The following is a 27,612-nucleotide window of genomic DNA, read 5'->3' on the forward strand; positions in this document are numbered from 1 at the left end:
TAATGGAAAAACTTATAGAACCAATGCCTTGGCAATATATGAATGTCACCAATATTATGTCTGTTTCAGTTCCCTGGCAAAAACTTTCCTACCTATAGGCATTCAGTAGTCAGTTTCAGATTATTTCCTGCAAGCAACAGGAAGTTTCAAATGCACAAACACAAGCAGATGAATCTCCATACCAGTCTTTAAGAACGAGTGCTGCTATAAGATAACCATTAACTTCATACTGTAACTTTTGCAGCAATTCATGGTTTATCTAGTTCAACTGTAATGTTGCTAACATACTGGAATTAGTTTCAATATCAGTATGATAGGCTACTGAAGATCTGTATACAGAAATGAATTTCAATCTTTCCGTACCAGTAGAGATCAGATAATTGGAAGCCGAAATATACTCCACCAAAACCTTTGAAAGGAAAAACGTATCCTACATATACTCCGAAGGAAACATCAACTTTCTAGTTCTCCAATCTTGTTACCATCTCTTCATCTCGAAAGGGATGGAGGTTGGCAGATTGAATCAGTTGACAACTTCGATAAAGGGGCAAGGACTGATGCAAGACATAATCCTGTTTACCATTACAGAAAAGGATGAATTTTATTACTTGAGTGAAGCTCTGATTTCATGGAAGTGCAACTGCAATTATCATTAATTCTACACTCACAATAAAATTACTCGGTACCTGCATATACAACTGTTGCACCTGATATTGCTCTGCCCACTACAGATAGAACATACAGAACAACTACTACCTGCACTCAAAGAAAGACAATCAATAGGTTAGAATATCTTATTTACTCTAAAATAATGTACATTGAAGCTAAGTCCAAGAATGTGGACCAGAGAAAACCTGCAAGGTAATTACTCAAACTCAACCTTGGAACATGTCCGAAAAACAGTTATTCTGGAACAAAAGTATGAACTGAATAAACTTCTAGGAAAAGTTTAAATTTGCTGTGGTTTAAGTGAAACCAAACTAATCTTGTGAATCTTGCAGTGAAACACAACATGAAATGACATTAACTGAGCATTGGTTGAGGACATAGTTACCAAAATTGGATGTGCAGCACTATGCATATTTAAGGCCACTTCAAACTGGCAAATAGTTTAAATTAGATAGTTCTAGCACAAACAAATGGACAATAGTTGCCACGATAACCGAACAGGGATCTTGAACAGTCTCATGGTGGATGCTGGATTTGGGGAGAACATGAAGTGGTTAGAAGGACGGCCCCAGTCAGATTGGTTAGGGGGACTTGCCTTGTGTAGGTTGACCTTGTTTTGTGGTTGATCTCAGTGAGGATATGGGATTGGTTTTGTGGGGTAGTAGCACTGTGAGATAAGTTTTGAGTTGCAATGAAATAACCTTGGTAAGGGAGGATAGATGTACCAACCTAGTGTTCTTAATTTATAACAGGATTATAAATTTTCTGGTCTTTCACATAGAACTTTGTTAGAGATCTGCTTAAAGGATAAATTTGTGTAATTGTGACTATGCTCTTTGCTTTTTAAGTTGATCTGGAATTATTGCAAGGCAGTTTAAACAAAAAAACAAAAAACAAAATGGAGAGCTCAACAAAACAGTGAGCGTAACCTCATTTTTATCATGAGGCAAAATCTAAAAAATGATTATCAAACCTGAAATGCAGCAAAAGACATTCAGAAGAGACACAAACATAAAAAAATTCAAATAATTTCCACAGAAAAATTTTAACATTTTCTTTCATACATCAACTTCAAAACCAAAACCCCCAAAAGAAGATGGAATCATGGATAAAGTTTAACTTCTATGGGCCTTTTAAGGGTAATCCTGTTGAAAAATGTGTAAATAGGTTCGGTCTTCATAAATATGAAATGAACTTTTGATTCTTGTATATTGTAAAATGAAAGAAAAAATATTATTATTATTTTTGGAGCATGGGTTTCATGCTCAAGGTCTTTTATTTTATAGGTCAAACACCCATTGAGTGCTTCTAGGGTTTGTCCTAGGTCAAGAAGTCAAAAGAGTCATTGTCATAATTTGAAGACCCTATTGCATACTTTTTGTCAAAGTTCCAAGGAAGCAGACAAGCCAAAAAAAAATTTCAAAGGATCGGATCATCTTTTAGCAGTTTGAGTCATTGTAAACCCATTCTGCAAATTTATAATGTTAATGACGCTAGTAAGACCGTGTTTGTATGTAACAACCTAGGTAAGCCTATTATTTTGGCGAGAGTTTCATCCTAGGAGGTTTTTCGTCTCACTGACTCATCTGTGTTTCTAAACATAGATGGTCAGCATAGTTTTTCCCTTCAACTTCACGTCAAAGCTAGGGTGGAATTCTTCGTCAAAGTCTTAGGTGAGTCCTAGTGTTCTAGTCGAGTCTTATGTAAAAGTGATTTGGGAATAATTTGAGTTAATTGGCTAAATTACTTTATTACAAATCACTTAGTCTACTATATCATATTGTGTCACAGAATTGGGTATTTGAGGGTTTATACCGAACGGGTGTTCCCCCTTTGAGGGTTGAATTGTAAAAATCTTATGTAAAAAATATTTTAGTGCATGGTCCCTCATACTTAGACACCATGGCTAAAATATTAGAGGGTGGAAAAAATTATTAATCCCCTCAAGTGTCAATTAATTAAATTTTCTGGCAAAAATAAATTAAAATCCTAAGCCAGAAATTTAATTAATTAGAGTCAAAATTAAATGTCTAGAGAAATTAAATTCTCCAAGAGGAAAAATTTGTGGGTCTCAAAGAAATTGATTTTTGGAGGTCCCCCACCAAGCAAATATTAGAAATTTCAAAAAAAAATTGGACCCTTGGACCTTGGTAGTTAAGTCAAAATCAATTTTTTGAGAAAATTAGCTCAAAATAATTAATTGTGAGCTAATAAAAAAGGGATTTAATGAGAAAATCGAAAATTCCTCAAAATAAATATTTTCAACGGCTGAGATTAAAAGATCATCAAAGGTTTATCGACAGACAAGATTATTTTGATGAGGATCAAGCCAATTAGCCGTTATTTTTCCACTTGGAGGGTTTACCGATAAATTAGAGAGTCATTTGTGTCTCAAGCCATCTAATGTTTGACTAAGAAAATTCTGCAGAAAAGCTGACGTAACATTATTGTCCTACTAGGAATGTTTTTTGAATCATAATAAAGACTTTGAGGTGCAGTTCATGTTGTTTATTGCAGTGTTCCACGGGGACTCGCCCCCCCCCTTAGGGGTCTAGTTTCCTCGCTCCCCCGCGCTCCGGGGACTTGGGGATGAGTAGGGGACGTTTCCCCACGCTCCCAAAATGGAGGAAACTCAGGGGGACGTGCCAGGGAAACGTTTCCCTTCCCTGAGGGGACGTTTCCCCACGCTCCCAAAAAAATGGCCTTGCTTATAGTTTATGATTTAATAGACCTAAAGTGGTACAAAGCTACTCATGTTCTGTATGGGGATAACGTCTTGTGCTGTCTTTTGGTTTCAAAGAGCGCTATTTTAGAGGGTCAGTATCATGGAAATTTGTTGGACCATATAGCACGTACATGAATTTTCCCTTTTAAAACTTCTCCTATTTTTCTCAAGTGATGCCTGGATTACAGTGGGGAGATAACTGGAGTGACAGGCAAAGAATATGAGACATTAAGTTTGTGTTTTTAATTTGCATGACATTTGACATACAAACTATGGAAGCAGCACCTATGTCATGTGGGAAATAATTGGGTGTACTATAGACTAACATGCGTTTACTGCAAGCATGACAAAATACTATGGGCAACAAGAAATCTCAGGAACTGTCGTTATATATGAATTTATACAGTTACAAAATTTACACAGAGCACAATTTCTCAGCTTGAATTCTCAGGTCTGAAAATTATTTTCACCCCTGAAATACACTGCTAGTTTGAAGTTTGAACTGCATGGCATTGCTCTAATAAGGTAGACAAATTATCCATGCCATCGTTGGTCACCCAAGTTGGTTCGCAGATGGTCATCCTTCAGTCAATGTCATTTGATAGTAAACTGTCAGAAACTCTTTCATGTGATCTTCTCATCTCTCCTGGAACTAAAACTCTTCTTTCAGCATATGGTGTACTGTCTATATTATATATAATATAACAAACTTTCTAGCTGTTGGATCCAATACAGCTGGACAACCCATTGTAGTTGCCCCTTCTACTGCCAATGCAGTGTTCCTGATCTGTTCATTTACCTTTTCACAGAATTCAGTGGCTACCTTATCAAGCTGAAGCTCTCCCTCTGTCTGACCAAAATCTAAATTAGAATTTGACCAAGCTGAATTAGAATTTTAAATTTATTATTTTATATGATATTATAAATTTGGATAATGTCAAATGATATTCATATCAATGATCATGCTTTGCATCTTTTCAATTCAAACCAAACTGTCATAGTGGACTCAATTAATAAATTATATTTTATATTTATAAAATTTTAAGACCCTGACGCTCCCCCACGTTTCCTAAAAAATGGTAGGAAGCTTTTGCATAGGCCGCTCCCACGCCCCCTCGCTCCCTCGCCCCCTCGTCCCGGAACCTTGGTGGAACATTGGTTTATTGTTCACTGATCTGTGTTATGTGTTGGGTACAGGGTTTCCTATATTGTTCTTAAATTTTTTAAAGTTTATTTATTGATTAGATGGTGATAAGAACATTATATTGATAGATTTTTGGTCTGTCTTAGGTGATCTGATTCACCATATGTCTAACAAGCTTTCTTGAGGAAACTATATAGTGTTTGTAGGTTCCTCAATCCTTGGGCTCCAAGTTTACAAACCATGGGCATAAGCTGACCTTGTTTGGACTTCAAATATTTGGTGTGGTTTATCTAACCTTGCTAACGCTATAGATTGCATTTATTTTCCAAATTATTATTAGCCATTTATCAAAGAAAAACTCCATAAAAAATTATTTCTCAAAATTTCTTTTAAAAAGCATTGTATATTTGTAAAAAAAAATTGTAATTTTGGGATTTTTTAGACTTTTGTATATATTGGGGTTTTGGGTATTTTTTATCTCCATTTTTTGCAGGTGAAATCAAGTGAAAAAGTTGGAATAGAGCTAGATCTAGGCCCTTGAGGGTAAGATCTAGTCTCCAAAAATTTTGCAGGGCCATCCATTGAAGAAATTGAGCAAAATTTCAAATTTGAAGCAAGTTAATTTTTTTGAAGCGAGGGTTTCAAGTTTCAGCCCTCCTAGGCGCGGATCCAGCCCCTCCAAGGCTAGTGTCTCCCTCTCCTAGCCCTGCATCAACCTAAGAAGGCCCTGCGTCACATTTTTGGGCCCTTTTGGGGTTGGTCGTACCCTCCAGGCCTCTCGGCCTTCCTTCCTTGGCCCAACGCTGAGGGTTTAGGGCCATTTTTGGCCTAGTCATGGCCTTAGAAGGCCTCATCCCCCCTCCTTTACCCTAGATGGCAACCTTTTACGGTTGTCGTGGGCTTTTCAAGCCCCCTCTCTGCCTCAGCCTCCCTTTTTCCTGCCTCGGCCTCCTCCTTTGCCCTTCGCTCTCTGTTCTAGCCTCTCTTTGCCCCCTTTTCAGCCCTCCTTCAGCCTTAAACCCTAGCCGTTAGCCCTTAGAGGGCTTTCTCCCTCCAGCATCAGGCCTTCTTAGCCTTTTCTCACCTCCTTTACCTCTTCCTGGGCATTCTTAGCCTCTTCTCACCTCCTTTACCTCTTCCTGGGCCTTCTAGGCCCTCTCTTGCCCAAACACTAGCCCTACTAGGCTTAGAGTTGCTCTCTCTTGGCCCTAATTTGACCCTTGCCCATCTCTGATTTTTTTGGACTGAATACTTGGTGTGTTTTGCAAACAAAATTGGCTCAAAATTTGTATTTTCAGGTGGCATTATCTTTGGAGAAATTTTGACATTGTGGTCAATTGTACTAGAAGGCCTTGGGCCTAGGGTTTGCTCTCTAAACCCTCACTTTGTCACTGTTTTGCTTCAGTTGTCATATTCATTTTATAACAGTGAATTAAAAGCCCTAAAATCATATCTAAGTGGTCTAAACACCCTAATAATTTCATGGTAAAATTTTGCTAGTGTTTTGGCTACTTGGGCATTGAATATCTAGCTTAGATCTAGTCATTTGTTTGCTGGAATATCTCTGCATAACTGAATAGATCAGATCTGATATAAATATGAAAAGAACACTCTAAAGGGTATAAAATTAATTGGTGTGGCTTCTAGCATATTATCATAGCTTCTAGACATCTTGGGCATTAATGTTTTGGTCTTGAATCTTCATTTCTAGTGGCTGATATCTCTGCATAAAAGGCATAATCAGATCTGATATTTTCTTAATATAGTATCTTAAAAGGGCTAAAAGTTCATCAATTTACATTGGCAAAGTTATTTTATCAATTGGCAAGTCATTAGGCTATTTATTGGTCATTTTCAGTTTTATATGCTTGTTAATTTCTTGATTTGAAGTGACATATTTACTATTGTCCTATACTTCATCATAAGTAACTATTAATGGTTAAATTGGCTCGTGGTGGTTTATGTTGTTGAGTTCTAATAATTGCTTGTTTTATGTTAGATTTGAGAAATTGTTAACTTGGCACTAAAATCACTCAAATATCTAAACTTTAAATTATCTAATCTCATTAATGGTTTAAGTTATTTGAACATCAAGATCTAATTGGCATCTTTGTGTTTAGCATCTAATTGAAACATTGCTCTAAGTAAAAGATCGTAATATTAAGAGGCTTTGATATCTTTGTTGTCTATCTTAAGCATTTGGCATCTTAAGTTTCATAAGTTAATCATTCTAAGTGAGTATCTCTTAACATTGGTAATTGGCATATTTTAAATGGTCACAAATAATCATTGTTGAATTAGATATTTGTTCTAAGTATCTTGGGCATTGATCCATTGTTTAACATTTGCACTTGTATCATCAAGCACTTGTCTTGTTTTAAGATTGTCTTTCAATTCATTATTAAGTACTTCTTGCTATAAGGAAATTAACATCAAGTACTTAAGGAACATAAACAATCTCAATTCAAGATCCACCCATTTCATTGCATAAGCATCCTAGGATTAGCTTGTACTAATAATTTACCTCCAAGCATAAGCTTGGTTGATAGATCTCTAGAGCCACCCTTCCTCACCTAGCTTGAAGGATTCAGCGCCTTTCTAGTGGTTAACACAGTGACCTTGCAATCGTCAGAGCCACAGACTCTGCAGCGCTGGAGGCACTGAGTGGCTAGAACACAAGGGGAGGTATCGTTAATCAAGCCTCTGCTTGCTTCCCGTTGGCTTCCATCCCACAACTTACTCTAAAGACTGGTCTCAAAACTGTTAAGAGGGAGGTTCCATTTAGACTAGGCATTCTTGCCCAACAGCTCTTTCTTAGTGATTGCTTTTCTCTCTCTTTCTTGGGCTTTGTCTTCACCTGGGCTCTGATACCATGTTAATTTTAGTTAACAATGGTATGTTCTATGCTTAGCACAATTACTTCAATGTTCCTTTAGCAGCCTAATGACAATTTCCAATTTAGATTTCCAGTAGCAATCACATTAATCACATTGACAGTAAAAGTAGATAGAACATGAAACAAAATGCAGAAGACAAGCCAAGACAAGAGGACACCAGATTTGGCAGATGCCAAGGAAAAACCCCAATGTGGGGAAAACCCTTTGATCAATTCTTCTTATTATTATATCAAAATGTTCAGCAGAGAGAGAGAGTACAATAGTCAAAATTGACTTGCCAAATTCAAGTCAAAACAGCCCTATCAAAATCTACAGTCAAACTTCAACCCTAACCAGAAATCATAGAAGATCAACGTAGCAGTCAAACTCCTCCTTTGAAGCTCGGTCAAAGGTAGTCAAACTCGGCCTTCAACAGTGGTCAAATTCAACCCAAAACAGTCAAAATTTGCAGTCAAACTTGGTCAACTTGCGGTCAACATAGGTCAAAGTCCTCCTTTTTCCTCGGTTTTTGTCTAAGAATGCGGCCTATTGAGACAGAAATATACCCAGAAAACCGAAGTCAAATGATGCTCGGTAAGTCAAAAGTCAATGTTGGTCAACGTTGGTCAAACTACAGAAATTTCTGAGATTTTCAGCCCTGCAATTATGTCCTGTAATTTTGCCCTCCTTGTGCCACACGTGGGGGAGAGAGAATGCCCAATGTTGTACGAACCAATGAGAGAAAGAGAGAGAATGTGTGAGTGATGAAAATGCTAAATGAGGTGAGAGGTCACTTGTATTTATACAATTCGTTGTGGATGAAGAGTCGTGTCCATTGGGCTTCATGAGCATACATGTTGATGTGGCCGACCTAAACAATTTGCACATGTGTGGGCATAAATTCAAAAATGCACTTCCGCTTGTCCAAATTGGATGATCTTTATATCAATTTTGGTCCTCTCGAAAACAGGGATTTAATGCAATCATCATCTCCATCAAATGAGTTGTCCCAAGGTGGAATTAGGCCCTAGTTGCCTATTTTAACACTAGATTTAGCATACCCACCTCTCCAAGCTTCAACGCCTAGCCTAGAAGAGAAGGTCGCTAGCCCTAGGAGGACTTTTTCATTGAAAATTCGTGGTTTTCTTGTCAATTGCTAAAATCTGAAGCTTGTTGCAGCGTCTCTTGTGAGTTTTCATCATTGATTTTGTTGGATAAAGTTGTCATTGATGTCAATATGATGGCAGCTTGGGTGCACTGTTGAAGATGATGAAACCCTAGCCCTAGTTGAAGCATGCCTTGGATAACCCTAACCCTAAAATGCATATTGGAACACTAGATCTACATAAAACCCTAGAAATGATGAATTGGCAAGCCCAAACGATAATTGAACACCGTAAGAAACCCTAGCATAAGTCCTAGGTGCCCTAGCCTTGTTGAAGATGCCCTAAGAGAGAAGCCCTATACCTATTAGAGATGATCATGATGCCCTTGTCCTTGTTCCATATTAAATAAAATATCCTTTTCCTTAAGCATGAATGATGTCTTAAACCTAATGCCCTAATCATGTAAAAATAAATTCCAATGGACTGTCACATATTGTAGGGACTGTCATAAAAGAAAAATTATTCTTTTTGACATTATACACATTATCTTGAAATGGTTTTTACACCAGCTTGTAGAGGACATTATGCCCTTTCTAACAAGCTCTTACACACCTTCTAACTCTCTCTCATTATAGAGAAATTAATTTTTGAAGTTAATATATTCCAAAAATTAGCAAGTCTGCTACCCGACTTAAGTAGGCTCAACACACCCCTTCATAAGTCGTGTCCCTTCAAATATGCTCAAACCACTATATATACAAACCTATGCAGTTCGGTTAGGCATCAATTTCAGCTGAGATATCTGGGTGAAGAGAAGCAGAAGTAAATTAAAGAAAAAGGAGGTTGAAGTCTAGCAATTGGGCAACTCTAATTTTAATTTTCTGTGATTTTTTGGGCATTGGTTCTGGTTATACACTAACAATTTGTGGCTCTTAAGCATAATTCAGCTGTGTTTACCTTGTAAACAGACCTCAAATCTGGGCAAAAAAGCACATTTCAGACCTGTTATAATCTTGTGCTGGACGTGTAGCAGATTGTTAAGAATCAGACCAGTTAGGAAGAGCTCGGACCCGTGGATTGTTGCAGAAAAATTGCAGACTTGTGACAGTAGTCTTGTGAAACCTCTTAAGGACTTGTGCTAGCGCCTTTCGGACCAGTAATAAGCAACCATCTTAGACCTGTGGTGGAGTAGAATAGTGACACATTTTTGCAGGCTTTTGAAGGCAGTGTTGAATTTGTTGGATCACAGTTGGAGGCACAATATTGGCAATATATAGCAGGATCATTGAAGGCAGCTCCAAGAGACTATTTGAAGCATCTTTTGAGGACAAACTTCTAAAGCTACCTTGAGCAGATTTGGGGGCTTATTTCATGGGCATTTTGAAGCAGTCTTGTTGAGCAACCTTAAAACCACCTCAAAGCAGATTTGGTGTTGAAACAGTGTTTTTTAAGTATGCAGATCTAACCCTTTGGAGCATTGTTTTGAAGACTTCTTGAAGCAGGTCTTGAAGAGAAGCTTATTGAGGACAGTGTTTTGGGATCAAGGGAGATTAGTGAAGCAGAAGTATAGCAAAAAAGAAAAATAGTGAAGCAGACTTGAAGGCTACATCGGATAAGACTAAGAATACTTTGTGGAGTGGCTTGTTGAAGTGTACTTGAATATTCTTGAAGAAGCTTCTTGAGCAGTTTTTGAAAAGAACCATTGTGAAGCAATCCTTGAACCCTTGAAGTGGTGTTGAAGAGGTAAAGACTTCTGAAGGAGTATAGGAGAACATCCTTTGAAGCCAACATCAAGAAGCTTGTTGAAGATATTGTGAAGACATCCTGGGAAAGCATTATTGAAGATTTAAACTGATCTTGAAGGCACCCTTGGAGATCATGATGTATTGTTAAAGGCCATCATGAAGTGACCTTGAAGAAAATTGTTTGGGTGACATGAAGAGCTGTGGAGACTCCTTCTGAGAATCATAAAGTTGTCATTGATGAAAGAAGGATTCTTGTATATTGATTGAGAGTGGTATTGAAGATTGTCAAGGCTTGTTGCAGAAGGTATTGAGGAAGCCTTGAAGAACCATTGTACTTGTATTGAAGAGTTGAAGCAGAGGGTTGGAGCCCTGAAGCTATCATAAAAGGCAAAGATAAAACCTTGTGCCATGAAGATTCTTGATTACCTCACATTCATCTGTGGCATCAGTTCTGCTATGTGTGGCACTACATTATGTTTGGCATCACAGCATATACAGCTCAGCGTCATGTATGATATTGTACAGTCCAGTAAGTATAAATTGATGTTAGTGTTGTAGTCTTGTTCACAAACGAGGTTATGAACAAGACAGATGTAAACTTTGGATATCCTATCTTTTGAAAGATCATCTACCATGAAGAAGCCTCAGGGATCTGCCAGTAAAAGAAATTACAGCAACTTTGTCTTTGATAAGGATTGTTGCACACTTGAAGCCGTTATTCTTTAAGAACAGCTAACAGTTCGTTGTATCAACCCCTATCAGCATGAAAACAGAAGTGCTCTAAAGGAAGTGCAAGACATATTCTATGACTTCTCAAGCACGATGAGCAGAAGACCCTCATTTTGGCATCTTAGTTACATTAAGCCAGGATCTTATGAAGAATGGTCTTATATATATAGGTGCCTGAGTGAGAAAGACTCTTCCTTATCATGTATTGGGTAAATTGATACGCTGGTAGCTTACATCTAGCTATGAAGGATCGTACAGTTGTGTTGTCTCATGGGAGGATTTCTTCCCCCTGGTTGAAGAAGGACTTCAAAATTTTCTTCTTTGACCTGAAGCTTCCTAATAGTTTTCTGCTTCAGTTGCCTCATGGAAGGTCTCATCTCTCATATGGGAAGCTCATGGTTGAAGCAAAGCTTCAGAGGGAACTATAAAATCCCTGGATTAATAGCAAATTGCAGATAACTTGATGGTTACATTTTTGGCAAGGTTACTTTCTTGATATTGCGAGGAAGCCATGATGTTTGGATACAGCTATTGATGTTGTTTGTCTAACAAGATGATGATCCTCTCATTTATCAATGGAAGAGGGAGTTGATTTTTAAAAACTCAAGATGAAAGACCTAGTTTTGTTCCTAAGCTTAAAAGTCTAATAAAATGGAGAAGTTGTTGATCCAGATATAGACATCTTATGGGGGCATTGGTATGCCTTGACTCTAAGAAGATTTAAGGTTAAGGCTCAAATATTGAATAGCTGCTCATCAAGATTAATTAAGATTTGAAGTACACTCCTGAAAATTGCTGAACTGTCAGTATGGTAAATAGAAAGAGCACATCTAAGTGTTATATCTCTTGGGGACCACTTTTATTTCTTGAATAAATTAAATTCTGAGGTTTGTTGCTCGGGAAGCACTAATAAGACTGAATGTATATAGCAGCAAGTATGGCTTATTATGAAGCCAGTTATGAGCCATTTGAGCACGTGCTGGATATTGCGATATTCTTGAGAAGGATTCATTTTTCAGAGAATCCATGTTCCTCGATAGCTCCAATTACCACCTTATTTTGATATGGTACATGAAAAAGCTACCAAGCTCCATCATTGTTGGTTGGATGAGCAGATTACTATCATCTTTACATGGCCTCTTGGTAAGGTCAAGATTATCTTTCTTCAAAGAGAGGCTGGGAGTCATCAATAGACCCTACTAGGAGGGTCCCAGTTGAACATTGAGCTCTGGAGCTCATGGGTGCCTAGGGTACTTCTTGTGCAACCATAGGGTGAGTGGTTCACCTTCCCCTATAGGTCCGCTATGTACAAGTTGAGTGGTTCACCTTCCCCTATAGGTCTGCTATGTACAGGGTGAGTGATTCACCTTCTCCTGCAGATACCCCAGTGAGAGATGCATATAGGCATCTGTTAGTTGTCACATGTGGAAATGTCGGTGGGATGTGGTTTATCCTTTCCCCACATGTAGGATGCTCATTCCCTACGATCGATGGTTGACAGGTCAGTGGGACATGGTTCATCATTTCCCCACGTGTAGGATCCTTCCGAAGATTCTTCGTTGGGATGCATGTAGGACATGATTCATCCTTTCCCTACTCATGGTGGTTTGCATGCACGTAGGATGTGGTGTATCCTTTCCCTACAATGATTGTGACATGTAACTGTATGATGTTGTTTATCCTTTCCCTACGTAGATTGTCAGCAAGATGTGATTTATTCTTCCCCTATGGTTGCTCTAGCATCATCCTACCCATATAGTCCAAGACTCTTGGGAAGTACATCGTTAACCGTCGTACTCCCTATGTCTAGGATGCATGGTGATCAACAACTTGATCTGGGATCAAGTCCGATTAGGGTTCTACCCCTGGTTATGTGGACTAACTTTTGTCAGTGGAGAGTGGCAAGGTCTTGTGACTCACTCTCGATTGATTCTTCTTCATTATCTATATCAGTGTTCAGCAGAGGTGAGACGAGATGTAGAGATGGTTCATGACGACAGGATGGTATGATGTATTGGTAGGTGGAATTCTCCTTAGTTGAGAGTAATGTTTTAAAAACCGGCCGTTTCGAAACCGAAACGGCCGAGTTGAACCGAGTTGATGCCTGGAGGAGTGACCCGGCCAAGGAAACGGTCCGGTTGACCGAGTCATGTGTGACTCGGTCAACCCGGCCGGTTCCGATATGACTCGGCCGAGTCACAAAGGAACGGCCAGGCACGCGTAAACCACATAAAAATAATCATTTTTTTGGTATTTTTGAATTGTTTAATGAAGTTTATGGATCCCAAACTGTTATAATAATATGCTAAATGTTTTTGGGGTCCATTTCCCCCTCCCAAACCCTATTTAAGACACCCAAATGCTCTCATTCACTCACAGCAGTCTTATGCATTTGAGTGAGAGTCTTCTTTGAGAATTAGTGAGCAGTTCTTGAGCTTGTTTTGGAGCAGCAGTGAGGAGTCTTGGAGGAGCATTGCAGCTGGAGTGAGGAGCTTTTTGGGCAGCCATTTGGAGCAGCATTGAGGAGTTGATTCTTGGAGCAAGCTTGAGGAGGCAGTTTGTGCCTGGAGGTATTTTTTTCCACCTCTAAAAATCTGTTTTTGCTTAGTAAATTTTAGGTGCATATCAAGAAAGCTTAGAGAGTGTTTTTTGTCAAATAAATGAACATTGAATCAATGTTTTTTTTTTTTCATTTTCAGATTGTTTTCCTAGTCAAAAAATGGCACCTAGAGCAAGAGATCCTGCTTGGGCATATGTTGAAATGGTTGATAGTCAAATGCATTGCAAATTTTGCCATAGGAAAATTAAGGAAGGTCCTGGGGGCATTAATAGGCTGAAACAACACTTGGCAAGGATTAGAGGCCAAATTACCCCATGTACCTCACCAGAAATTGGGGAGATTAGAAAGAATTTGTTGGCCAGCTTTGAGAAATTTAAAGAAGATAAGGCTAGGCAAAAAGAGATACAGGCTGAAATTGGGAGGAAGAGGGAGATACAAAAAATGATGGCTACCAACCCCCACTATGATTTTGAGGGTTCTTCCTCTATCCCTCAAACTGAGGCATCCAACCCTTTCCGTTATCTTCCTCCCTCTTTTGGTTCTGTTCAAGATAAGGGAAAGGGTAGAATGAATTTGAAAAAGGGTGATGTGACTATCAAAAGTTATTTCACTCCCTCCTCTCCATCAGATGCACATGGTCCTGAAGTTAGTAAAGGTCAAATTCAGCCCACTTTAGATGACCATTGGAAGAAAGAATTGAGGGAGACTGCTTGTGAGTACATAGCTAGATGGTGGTATGATGCTGATATCCCCTTTAATGCTGCTCGTTCACCATATTATGAGCCTATGTTTGATGCCATACATGCTGCTGGAAAAGGCTTCAAAGGCCCTACTATGCATGAGCTAAGGGGGTTTTGTTTGCAGAAAGAAATTCAATCCATTAATGAGTATTTGCAAGAGTTCAGGGACTCATGGGCAAGAACAGGGTGTACCATCATGTCAGATGGATGGACTGATCAAAGAAACCGTACCATCATAAACTTTCTTGTCTTCTGCCCACAGGGAACCATGTTTTTAAAATCAATTGATGCATCTGATAAGGTAAAAGATGGCCACTTGTTGTTTCAGCTATTGGATCAGGTTGTTCAGGAGGTGGGGGTGGCTAATGTTGTTCAAATCATCACAGATAATGCCTCTAACTATGTTCTTGCTGGTAAACTGTTAGAGGAAAAACACAAGACCATCTTTTGGACCCCATGCGCTGCACATTGCATAGACCTCATGCTTGAGGATATTGGAAAATTAGATTGGGTCAAAAACACTGTAGATCATGCCAAAAGCATAACAAAATTTATCTACAATCATACACTGGTTTTGAGTCTCATGAGGAAACACACCGGAGGCAAGGATATTATTAGGCCTGCCATCACTAGATTTGCTACACATTTTTTGACATTGCAATCTATGCTTTCCCAACATAGAAACTTGCAAAAGATGTTTTCCAGTGATGAATGAAATCAAAGCAATTGGTCTAACAAACCAGAAGGCAAAGAATTGAAAAGGAAAGTCCATGAAGAAACTTTTTGGAGAAAGGCAGCAGAGATTGTGAAGCTTGCTGAGCCACTAGTTAAGGTGTTGCGGTTGGTGGATGGGGAAAGGTTGGCTATGGGCTTCATTTATGAGGCTATGGATCAAGCAAAGGAGCAAATAAAGACAGCATACAAGGATAGAGTGGCAAAGTATGGGCCCATTTGGGCAATCATTGATGAAAGATGGAACAATCAACTCCATCGCCCTATACATGCAGCTGGGTATTTTTTGAACCCACAGTATCATTATAAAGCTAAGGAGTCAGGAGCTTTGAGGGGGGAGGTCAGAGATGGACTGGTTGATTGCATTGAACGCATGATCCCATCAGAGTCTGATCAGCTGGAGATACATCGACAGGTCACATCCTTCAACAATGCATCAGGTACCTTTGGGAAGAACCTAGCAAAGATTGCAAGAGAAGCAGATGAGCCAGGTAAACAAAAATTTCAATTTTCAATTTCTTAATGGTTTTACTTTTTTATTAAAGTTTGTTAAATCATTTATAATTTGAAAGTTAGATATAATTTGTAATTTTGTTGAGCTTCAGCCTTCATCTAACTCATAATTCATTACACTCCTATGTTTTTTGCAGCACAATGGTGGGAGGCCTTTGGTGGCCAGTGCCCTGAATTGCAAAGGTTTGCAATTCGTATTTTGAGTCAAACTTGCAGTGCATCTGGGTGTGAGCGCAATTGGTCTGTCTTTGAGAGGATTCACACAAAGAAGAGAAACCGTTTGGATCAAAAACGGTTGAATGATCTAGTTTATGTCCAATACAACCTTCGGCTCAGACGAAACCAATTGCTGAACAAAAGACCTGATTCAGATCCCATTGTGTTGGAAGACATTGATCCAACATCAGATTGGGTAGTGGAGAGTCGTCCACCAGAGTTTGATCCTGATGAGGATCTTGATGTAGATATAGATATGGAGACATCAGTTGAACTTGAACATGTTGTTCAACTTCAGCCTGTTCAGTTGAATGCAGATCCCAATCCACCAGCCTCAGTCTCACAGCCAGCAAGCACTCCAGTTGTAGGTGCTTCCTCTGCTCAGCCACGACAGAAGCGCAGCCGCATATCTACTCTATCTCAGCTTGCATCTGCTGCACAGCCTGCTAGTGGTACTGGTACCACTTCTACAGTTGCAGTTGGAGACGATGATGAGGAGGAGGAGCCATGGGGCCCCTTGTCTGACTCTGATGATGATGATCCAGAGATTGGTCGAGATGATCTTGGCTCCTCTGGCAGTAGCTACTAGCCAAGGCCCAGTAGTACTAGTATTGCAGTTTGGTCACCATCACAGGTTACTTTTGTTGTAGAGGCCATTTCTAGCCTCCTTGGTTATTTGTATTTTGTTTTGATTCTTTGATCATGTATGACAGTTGACTATGTATTGCCATTGGGTACCATTTTGATATAGTGGATTGGTTCATGAGCCTACTTTGATCATATGTTGTCTTCCATCTATATTATAATGCTGTGTGTTTGGAAACATGAATGAAAATCTTTAAAATTATGTTTAAAATATTTAAAATTATGTTTTTTAATAAAAAAAATAAATATTTAATGTATTTTTTACAACGACCGAGTCATTGAAATCGAGCCGGCCGAGTCATTACCGTTTCGGAGTCGGAGTCGGAGTCGATCCTCGGCCGAGTCGGAGTCGGAGTCGGAGTTTTAAAACATTGGTTGAGAGGGAGTGTTAAAATTGGAAACTAGGGCCAAATTCCACTTTGGACATCTCATTTGATGGAGATGATTATTGCATTAAATTCCTCTTTTCAAGAGTACCAGAATCGACCTAAAGATCATCAAATTTGGATAAGGAGAAATATGTTTTTGAATTTATGCCCACCCATGTGCAACTCATCAAGGTCGGCTTGGGGTAAATTAACGAAGTTAAACCCCTCTCCATCTCCTATAAAAGGAAGTGCCCTCCAACCTTAGTAGATAGATCCTAAGTGCATTAACATATGGATTTTCTCTGCGATTTTGGTATGATTCTGAGGCAAGAAGATAGGAGGCAAGGAGCACAAGCTGGGAGAGGAATATCTCTGTTGGAAGGGTGTGGATTCCTTGCAGACCTAGTCGTAGATGTCTGAGGTCCTAGGCAGATTGTGAGAAGGCCTAAAGGATGAGTTTTTGGACAGATCTTGAGACAAATTTTCTTGCAGACTTAGGCCGCAGCTCAGAGGAGAGGTAAGAGGGATTTTTGTGCACATTTTAAGGGTTATGTTGTCTCTGTTCAGGCTGTAGGTAAGGACACCTACAGCAACAAGTTGGGAGGTCTGTTTTGTGGGTCGAGTGGGCTAGGAAAGCTCCTCTGCCCTAGCCGCGGCTTCTCCTATTATAACGTAGGTGAACAAAGGTCTTTCTTCCATGTGTTCGGGTTGTTTGATGTTGTTGGTTGGTACAGAAAAGTTGTGGGGTATGTTGAGGAGAAGCCTCCTAGTTTGGGCTCTACATCTATAGTTGTTACATCATATCGTTGACCGGGCTTGATTGCCCAGTATAGAAGACTCCTTGTAGCCACTTTATCTGTCGTTGATCACTGGTTAGGGCAGAATTTGACTGCTAATGTTTGAAGGCAGAATGGAAGATTTGCATGGACTGCTTCTCAGTCATCAATTGTATTTTTTGCCTCTTACTCTGTTGAACATTTGACATTAATAATAAGAAGATTTGATTAAGGGTTTTCCCCATCTTGGGGTTTTTCCCTGGCTTGATCCATATTACTGTGTCCTCTTGTCTTGGCTTGTCTTCGTCATTTATTGTATATGTTCTTTCTTCAATTACTATCAATATGATAATAATTCATGTGATTTCTAATGGACTAATAAATGGGTTACTATGGAATTCTGAAGTAAATGTCCTAAGCAGAGAGCATGTTAACTCAAATTAACACATAAGTTGCACTCCTCTCCTTTATGGCATAAGTTACACTCCTATTTTGGCACATGTAACTCCTCCTCAACGCATAGGAGTTACTCCCTCATGAATTTGACCTCCTTACTCTTCCTATATATTTGTGCCTCTCATCCTCACTTGACATACTTGTGCTTGTGAAAGGAGAATTCGAACTTGGAAAAGACAGAGTTGGAGAGTCTAGAGGAAGATTGAGAGAGAGAGAGAGAGTCCTGAAGAGAAAGAGTAGATATTGCAAAGCCAAAGTGATTCAGTGTTTGCATCAGCTACTGTTATCAGAGATCTTCAGATTTGGGTGAACTGCTTCATTCTCTCAGTGTACTTTGTATCTTTGTTGAACAATTGATTTCTAATAGAAGAAGAATCTAGTTGGGTTTTCCTTTGTGGGTTTTGTCCTGGTCATTGACCTAACTTCTCTATGTCTCATTGAGTTCTTGGTTATCTTCCATCGTGCATATGGTTTATATGGTTTATGTTCTATCTACAATTACTTAACTTATTTTGCAACATAAAGAAGTTTTGGATTTAAGTGATTGTAACAGCATAGAACATCAAAATGGCAACAGACTATCTCTTCTTGAGAATTTTGGCTAGCCTCTTTGATGGATGAATTTGAAGCCTAATGCATTTCGATATTTGGAAAATCTTATCTTTTGTCTTGGAGCTTCGATATTTTTGCACATTGATGATTGGAGGATTTTCGCTATGCTTGTAAGTGTCATTTCATGTTTTACTTCACATGTATTGTCACTTATGTATGAATGTTTTCGCTCATGAAGTTGGCATAGTTGCCTTTAAGAAATGTGGATTTGTCAAAACTTGTCTTTGTGAGGGCTTTCCATATGTTTCACGTTCAAAGTATGATGAATAAATGTCCTAGAGGTATATGATGATCATTATTACCTTGATAAGTCATCAATTGCAGCACCAACGATGTAAACTTTCCTAGTAACCTAGTTGTTATTGTTGGGCCATGCGAAGTTGCTAGGAGACTCCTTGATTGGGTATAAGTTCTCTCTAAATATTGGATTACATTGACTCCATTCTCCCAATAGGCTAGGCATTGGTCTAGTCCAAGGTGATCACCAAACGAATATCTTTTTCACCTCCTCCTCTTTTCTCTAGGCCTAACCCTAAGTAGGTCGCCTAGGGAATCAAGCAAAATCCTTTGTAGACATTCAAAACTCTTGAAATTTGTTCCACAATTGCACTAAGGTTTTCTTAAGGGGTCCTCCAAATTTGACTTCAATCTGAGGGTGGAATCCCGAGATATTGCAAGCCCTAGCTCAGGGATCAATCCTCTCCCTAGGTTGCCTTGGGTTAGTATCCTCATTTGGATCATTGCATTTGAATTTCAAAAGAAAATTATTCCTTTGATCCTATTCTCCTCCCAAACCTAGTCAAGCCCCTCTATTGTTGATCAACTCCACACCCTTGACCTAGTTTGGGCCCACTTGGGTTCTTTGTGGTCCCACAACTTTGTGACTCATATTCCACAAGGATTACATAGAAGCCATTTCTCCTTTAGGATTCTTAGGTCTAGGATACCTCTTGTTAAGGGATATTCTCCAACCCTAGGTCTAGGTATCCTCATAGCCCTTCTTAGAGAGCTAATCACCTTGCTTCCAAAGCAAGCAAGCCAATTATTTGAGCCTCTCTTGTGAATAGGATTTAGGAATCACCCCATATCTTATCATTGATCCATTTATTCTTGTGATTCCTCTCATACCAGGACTCCTCCCATTGGTGAAATTCCGAAAAGAGCAGGGAGCCTTAGTTGAGGTGACAGTGGGCTATCGCTCCATTGTTTCCCTTGACCTAGTAGTTGCTCCATAGGATCCCCTCCTAGGACCCCTGCTAGTTTGAGCGGTAACAAATCTCAAGAGATAGGACGAGTTGCATGAGTAGTTAACTCATGCTAACTCAAACAATCACAAAAGCAACTCCTCAATTAGAAACTCATCAAATTTGGCCATTCGAATTGCTTTAAAAGGCGGAGCGAAGGCACATTGTTACTCATTGTTTTGTGAGCACGGACTAGTGAGACAAAGCAATAGGAGTACGCACAAGGTTGTGTGTGAGCTTGTGAGGAAGAGTGTACAAGAGAAACTTGTGCACAAAATTATTGTGAGGAAGAGTTCCCTTGGGAAGTGTGCATACAAATAGGAGGAAATTCCTCTAGGAGCATCTATTGTGCAAGGATTTAGGGATCAGAACAGGCTACAGCAAGTGTGTTTTTCAAGCCTAGGCAAGGCATGGAGAAGGGTGTATTCTCTATTGAAAAAAAAGTTGTATTGTAAGAGATCATTCCTCAGTTTCTATCAATAAGATTCTCAACAAGCAGAGGGTTTTCCCAGTTGGGTTCCCTAGAAACTATGTGTCTTGAATTGTGTGAATTGTTGTTTATTTTTGTTCCTATTCCACTGCAAAGTTTAGTAGAGAAATTCTGTGTTTATATGAGAAGAAATTATATTTCAGATTACTCATATTAGCAGATCAGAATTTCGTGGATTTTCTACATGGTAGCAAAGCACTTGGAATAGATTTAAGAACAACACAAGTGCAAATCTTCAAGAAGAAGGACGCCTGAGTTAGGAGAGCCACGGCCTCTATAGGAGTCTGTCCAGAGGGAGAAAAACAAGTTTTCTTTCTGTGTTGGAGCAGGCCTAGTTAGAGGAACTCGCTGGTAGATTTAATGGCAGTTTTGTGCATGTTCTAAGAGTGGTAATTCTCTGTGAAAGAGGCTACAGTATCTCTGTTTTGTTCAGGAAGGGTCGAGCCCTATTAGGAGCAGACCTGGGCATGGTTTTTGTCTTGGAGCAGACCTAAGTCAAGGGCAGAAACACCTAAAGGAACAGCGCAGGAGGCAAGGTCTCTAAGAAGGGAATTGCGCAGGGATAGAAGGGAAATTCAGCCAAGTAGGAGCATGCTTGTAGTGCCACAGGGTGCCCTAACCAAAGGACCGAAATTCAGAAGGAAGTGCAGGCCAAAGAGGTTCAAACAGTAGAAAGAAGGATACTTTCTGAGGTATGTATGTCTTTATGTAGTTGATGTTTTTGCAAAGTGTTTGAGTCCATATTTGGGGCAGTTTTGGTGGCATCTGAAGTACAGGTGAAGGGTTGTTAGTGTTGAAGAATCTAGGGCATCTAGTGTTGAAGAATCAAGGGCAGTTATGTATAGGAGGATTCTTCTAGAGTTGATAACAATTTGTGAAGCACTTTTCCAATTTATCTTTGTTAGCTTGATCTTTTTCTCCTTATTATTAGTGTGTGTGTTTACTTCATCAAACTGCTACCAAAACACAAGAAACAAGAAGCACTTAAATATGTGCTTGACCTAATCAATGAGCAACAAACTCATTGTTATATATAAAAAAAATAATATTTCTTTTTCTTTACAAGTCCAAAGATCAAAATTACATTTATGAAGACCGAACCTAGTTACACTTTCTTCAACACTCCCTCTTAACTAGGGAGATATTCATTAATCATTACAAGGTGTTTGGCTATTTACAAAAATAATATTTATTTTTCTTGCCAAGTACAAAGATCAAAATTACATTTATGAAGGCCAAACCTAGTTACACTTTCTTCAACACTCCCTCTTAACTAGGGAGGTATTCATAAATCATCAAGGAGATGTTCTTCCTTGATGAGTCACCTTATGGGTGTTCTTGAGATGCCCTTTCCTCGATGTGTCACCCTAGCTCTAATACCATGTTGATGAATCAAGGGCAGTTATGTATAGTAGGATTCTTCTAGACTTGATAACAATTTGTGAAGCACTTTTCCAATTTATCTTTGTTAGATTGATCTTTTTCTTCTTATTATTAGTGTGTGTGTTTACTTCATCAAACTGCTACCAAAACACAAGAAACAAGAAGCACTTAAATATGTGCCTGACATAATCAATGAGCAAGAAACTCATTGTTATAAATAACAAAAAATAATATTTTTTTACTTTGCAAGTACAAGATCAAAATTACATTTATTAAGACTGAACCTAGTTACACTTTCTTGAACATCTAGGTAGGATTCTTCTGATGATGATAACTATTTGTGAGGTACTTTTTAATTTTTCTTATTAGCGCAATCTTCTCTTATTATTATTAGAGTGTGTTCTATTACTTCATCAAATAGTTACCAAAACAAAGAGACTCTCAGCCAGGGCAAAACCTCTCTCTCCTAGAGAGGAAAACCCTTTTGCAAATTTCTCTTACTGAAGCTTCAATTGACAAATGCCAAACCCTAAACCCTTGACCAGTAGATCCTCCAAGCACAAGACACAGTCTCTCTTTTGAAACTTCCCTTTTGTCCTTCAATCAATGCCTCCTTCTGCACTGCATTATGATCTCTTCCTTCGCTCTTCTTCCGGCAACTGGTAGCACAACTGTAGAAACCCTAGGTCTCCTCAGAGACCTATACTACAATGGATTCCTTCCTTTCTCTTCCTCGCTTGGCAGGCTTCCTTTTGCTTGATGCTTAGGCTAGAGGATGGGACTTTCCTTGAGGTATATTTCTGAGTTAGAGGCTGATCCTCTTAACCCTACTGCAGATCTGATTTTTCTCGCACGTGTGGCTAATTTGGGCTCAAAATTGTCCTTCTTTCTTGCTCCCTTCCTTCGCTTGATGTGGGACCTACTTCGCTTGAGATGGAGGCCTATTTGGAGCCTCTTTTTCACCCAATCAAACTCTTCTTATGTTATTGCACTTATGGATCTGATATGACAGCAGAGATACCCTTTCTCCTTCGCACGTGTGACGGGTATTAGCCCCAGAACAGTCCTCTAAAACTCAATTTCCTTTTCCTTCTTCTTCGCTGGACTAGAGACACCTTTCTGCTCCTTTTCGCACCCTTTCCTTATCTCTTTTCTTCGTTGATTTCAGAGATCACTTGATGCTCATTTGGTGAGGTCGAGTTGCCCTATATATAGGAGTTTGTCCCTCCTATTTGAGCCGACTTGAGCTAGTGAGGCCGACTTGTCCTTAAGTGCATAAAAATTCATTTTTGAGCCGACATGAAGAGGAGACTTGTCTTTGCTTTGGAGGATCATCTTTGACATATTTACATAGTGTAACTTGCCCTTAAATGGGTCTTTCATAATTACATTGACTCTTTGACTTTCCTATAGCACTTCAACATGTGCTAGACCTATGCAATGAGCAAGAAACTCATTTTTACAATTGACAAAAATAATAATTCTTTTCCTTTTACAAGTACAAAGATCAAAATTACATTTATGAAGACCGAACCTCGTTACAGTTTCTTCAACAGTTAGTAGATGCCTAATTGTGGCCAGAGAGCAGATCATGTGAAGGACAACAAGAGTGCTAGCAGTGGCAGAAATATTGAAGCCCGAGAATTTGCAGACTTTGAAGGACTAAGGGAGTAGTGAAGTGGGCAACCTCCAAGCCCTAAGTATAGTTTTTTGTGAAGGATTACAAGTTGTTAATGGGTAGCTTTTAGAGAGCTTTCGAGGGAAGCAAGTTGGCTTACCAAGGGTTGAGAGCAAATCACTATTTAGAGGGAGCATCAAACTTTGTTCCATGGAAAGGGAGGATCACAATAGTGTTGGAAGATAATGGGGTGGGAGATTACGTCAAGCAAGCGATAGCGCCACCTCAAGACCCCCAGCAATTGGCCCAATATAATAAGAATGATATCTAGACAAAGAGGATCATTCTAGAACGGGTCAAAGATCATATAGTGCCTCATATCCATGAGGCGAAGACAGTGTTTGAGATGTACGATACAATCCTGAAGTTGTATTTGAGTACCAATGATACTAGGAAGCTTGCTCTTAAGGAGAAGTTGAAGAGTATTCGAATGAGCAAGGATGAGCCAATCGTCCCATATTTGTCAAGGTTCACTCAAGTACGAGATGAACTAAGTGGGGTGAGTGTGGTTGTGTCTGATCATGATCTTGTGAGTTTTTCCTTACTTGGACTTCACAAGTCATGGAAAGGGTTCCGAGATACTGTTAGTGGGAGAGAGAACTTCCCAAATTGGGAAAGGTTTTGGACTGACTGCATACAGGAAGAGATCCAAAGAGGAACCCTAGAAGCGAGACCAATTATGATAGAGGACGAGAAAACTATGCCCTGGAAGGCAAGAGTAGCAAGGCTAAGGGCAAGAAGGGCCAAGGAGAGGTCGGGTGCAGTGAGAAAGGCAAGAAGGATCTAAGAAAGATCAAGTGCTTCCATTGCCATGAGTTTGGGCACTATGCTTCTAAGTGTCCAAATCAGAAGAAGAAGGAGTCCAGTAAGGATCATGTTACTGCATCGGCGGAGGTAGATGCATTTTCTACCCAGTTCGAGGAAGATTTCTCATTGATCACTTGCATGGCAAGCTCAGCAAATAGCAGTATTTGGTATATTGATTCAAGAGCATCCTTCCACATGACTGGGAACAAGAAGAGTTTCAACCACCTAAAGGAGAATCTCAGAGATGTTCTCTACGTTCCAGGATTGAGGCAGAATCTTGTTTCGGTAGCTACTCTTGAGAACACCTTCCTTGCTAAGATTAAGTGTTGAAAATTGTAGCGAGAATGGATTCCTTGTTTTGTTCTTTATTCAAGGAGCCTCAATGAGCTTAGCCTTGAGCATGCATGAGTTCCTATGAGTTAGGAGTTAATTCCTAAAAAGTAGGATGAGTTCCTAAAATTTAGGGGAATTCCTAAAATTTAGGAAGTGTTCATGAAGCGGTTAACTAATGTGTCAAAGTGGAAGGGCGAGTTATCAATCTTCTAGTGCGAGTTAATTTAGGAAAGAACTTGTGGTTGAGTCTCAAGAGATAGGACGAGTTGCATGAGTAGTTAACTCATGCTAACTCAAAAAATCAGAAAAGCAACTCCTTAATTAGAAACTCACCAAATTTGGCCATTCAAATTGCTTTAAAAGGAGAAGTGAAGACACATTGTTACTCATTGTTTTGTGAGCACGGGCTGGTGAGACAAAGCAATAGGAGTACGCACAAGGTTGTGTGTGAGCTTGTGAGGAAGAGTGTGCAAAAGAAATTTGTGCACAGAATTATTGTGAGGAAGAGTTCCCTTGGGAAGTGCGCATAGAAATAGGAGGAAATTCCTATAGGAGCATCTATTGCGCAAGGATTTAGGGATCAAATCAAGCTATAGTATGCATGTTTTTCAAGCCTAGGAAAGGTAGGGAGAAGGGTGTATTCTCTATTGAAAACAAAGTTGTATTGTAAGAGATCATTCCTCAGTGTCTATCAATAAGATTTTCGATTAAGCAGAGGGTTTTCCCAATTGGGTTCCCTATAAATTATATGTCTTGAAATTTGAATTGTACGAATTGTGTTTTATTTATGTTCCTACTCCACTACAAAGTTTAGTAGAGAAAGTTTAGTAGAGAAATTATGTGTTTACATGAGAAGAAATTATATTTCAGATTGCTCATATTAGCAGATCAGAATTTCGTGGATTATCTACATCGTAGGGTACTTGAAAGGAACTAGAGACTTTGGGTTCAAATACTCTAAGGTGGATGACTTCAAACTAGTTGGACATTTAGATTCAAACTTTTATGGGGATAAGGAGAATGCAGTGTTTACTTTAGGATACCTCACGAATCTTGGATCAGCAGCTATCTCTTGATGATCACGTAAACAATTTGTTCCAGCAGATTCCACTGTGGAAGCATAGTATGTGGCTGTTGCAATGGCAACAAAGGAAATAGTGTGGCTCAGGAAGATAATAGAAGATTTGCAAGAGAAACATGTGACTGTTACTCCACTTTCGATTGATAACACTTGCAATCAAGTTGGCCAAGAATCCTAGATTCTATAATCAAATCAACCACATCAACATGAAGTACCATTTGATTCAACATCATGTAGAGGTGAAGACCATACAGCCGATACATTGTTCCACAAGTGACCAGATTGTAGACATCTTCACCGAAGCGCTTGGAAGAGAAAAGTTTGAAAAGTTCAGAAAGATGCTTGGACTTAAAAACAGCCCTTTGGATTAAGGCGGGAATGTTAGATATCTAAACATTTAAATAAGGAAAATAAAGTCATGGGTGAACAGGAATAGCCATCCAACCAATGAGAAAATGAAACCAAAGGTCGTTTATGTATGTATATATATGGGACTCTTTTAATAAAATTACACAATGCATGGAGTCATTCAATCCCCAGCCTGACAGATCCAAGATTAAAATGAATCTATGTTGGTAATTTCTCACAACAAATAGATGCAAAAGGCCAAGCAAAGGATGATTGAGCATGACTAGTGGCTTGAGCCTTGTTTCATTTCATTTTTTGTTCACCATCTTGACTTGTTACCCCTTAAATGATGATGGAAGTAATTATATAATATTGAATTTTATTTTGGTTTGGACATTGAAGCTTTTAAAATGAGAAATACAACGGTCCTCCAATTTTCAAATTGTGAAATTGCCAATTCAATCATGGATGTTGCTGCTTTAAATGTACAAATGTGTACTTGATGAGGCATATAATAACCCATACATTTAGAATTTGTTGTGTTTCTTATATATTTAGTATTTGGGTTAGGATCCCCTATGCCAATGACGTCCCTTGTGACCTCCCCTGGAGTATGGGGGTGTTCTCCACAAGTCCCCAACATGCCTCACGCAAACTTGGTGGAACATTGAAGAAGAGTAAGAATACTTTAAAAAATCTAAATTCATATTATAAAGAATTTACCCTGTATAATTCACGTACCGGTTTGTACACTGGTGTTTATCAAGATTCAACACCATGCCCATGCATAACATGACGGAAAAAAATGAATAGTCCTGGTGGGCTGTTGTGGCAAAGTTAAATGGAGCAGGTGAATGAATGAATCTGACAAAATTCTTAGAATTTTTGACCTTTACCCAACCTGGTTAATTTAGCCGAAAGGTTTTGCAGGAATATGCTCTGCTTTAATTTGCCCGAAATTAATGTACAGTTACAGCACTGCGGCCGGAAGAATTTAGGTTTTAAATAATTCACGATACAAGTAACAAAAACCACTTCAAACCCAAAATTGAAAAGTGGAAAACAAAACAGAGACAAATGAAAATGGACATGACCCACCTTGCAGAGGAGCTTCTTATCATGGCCGCTGGCAGCTACTCTAAACACAGACTCGGCTGCTCCTATCGTATTCGCCATGGAGGCCGAGATATCGTCAGCGGTTTTCTCTGAAACCTGCCATTCCAAAGGGTCCACGGGGACCCTTCAAAAGAGAAGAAGATAATATTTGTCTCGTCAAAATGGGAGAACAACACAAGTAAAGACTAACTAATATTTTTGCCCGCAGAAGCAGAAGAAGAAAACTTACGATACATTCAATTTGCGAAACATCAATCCTAGGACAGCAAGGGAGCAGAGGAGGACGATGAGAACGTCGCATATAAGCGACACAAGAGTTGTATGACGAAATACACAGTGATAATAGACGAGTGTCCCACATATTATAAATACCACTGGCATCCCTGATTTGCTGAGAATCCCATACATGAACGCCAGAGCCATAATGCTAGACAGGCTTGGTATCAAAGCCTATTCCAGTCTGACCGTCAAACGGTCGACGAGGATATATGATGACGATCATGACAGGGAAGACTCCGAA

General features: G+C 39.2%; 1 protein-coding gene across 1 annotated transcript; it reads right to left on the bottom strand.

The window, feature by feature from the left end:
- LOC149162006 (reticulon-like protein B23) lies at positions 1-27,612 on the bottom strand. The gene is made up of 4 exons (XM_089435615.1): positions 27,322-27,612; positions 27,075-27,216; positions 687-756; positions 1-572 (listed from the first exon to the last, which is right to left on the bottom strand). Exons 1-4 carry the CDS (start codon positions 27,513-27,515, stop codon positions 490-492), a joined length of 489 nt encoding a protein of 162 aa, XP_089291741.1. The 5' UTR covers positions 27,516-27,612; the 3' UTR covers positions 1-489.

The sequence above is a fragment of the Pinus tabuliformis genome, chromosome 5_2 (genome assembly GCF_031772625.1).
Source record: "Pinus tabuliformis cultivar Carrire ecotype Pingquan chromosome 5_2, CPIR1, whole genome shotgun sequence".
Classification (NCBI taxonomy): Eukaryota; Viridiplantae; Streptophyta; class Pinopsida; order Pinales; family Pinaceae; genus Pinus; species Pinus tabuliformis.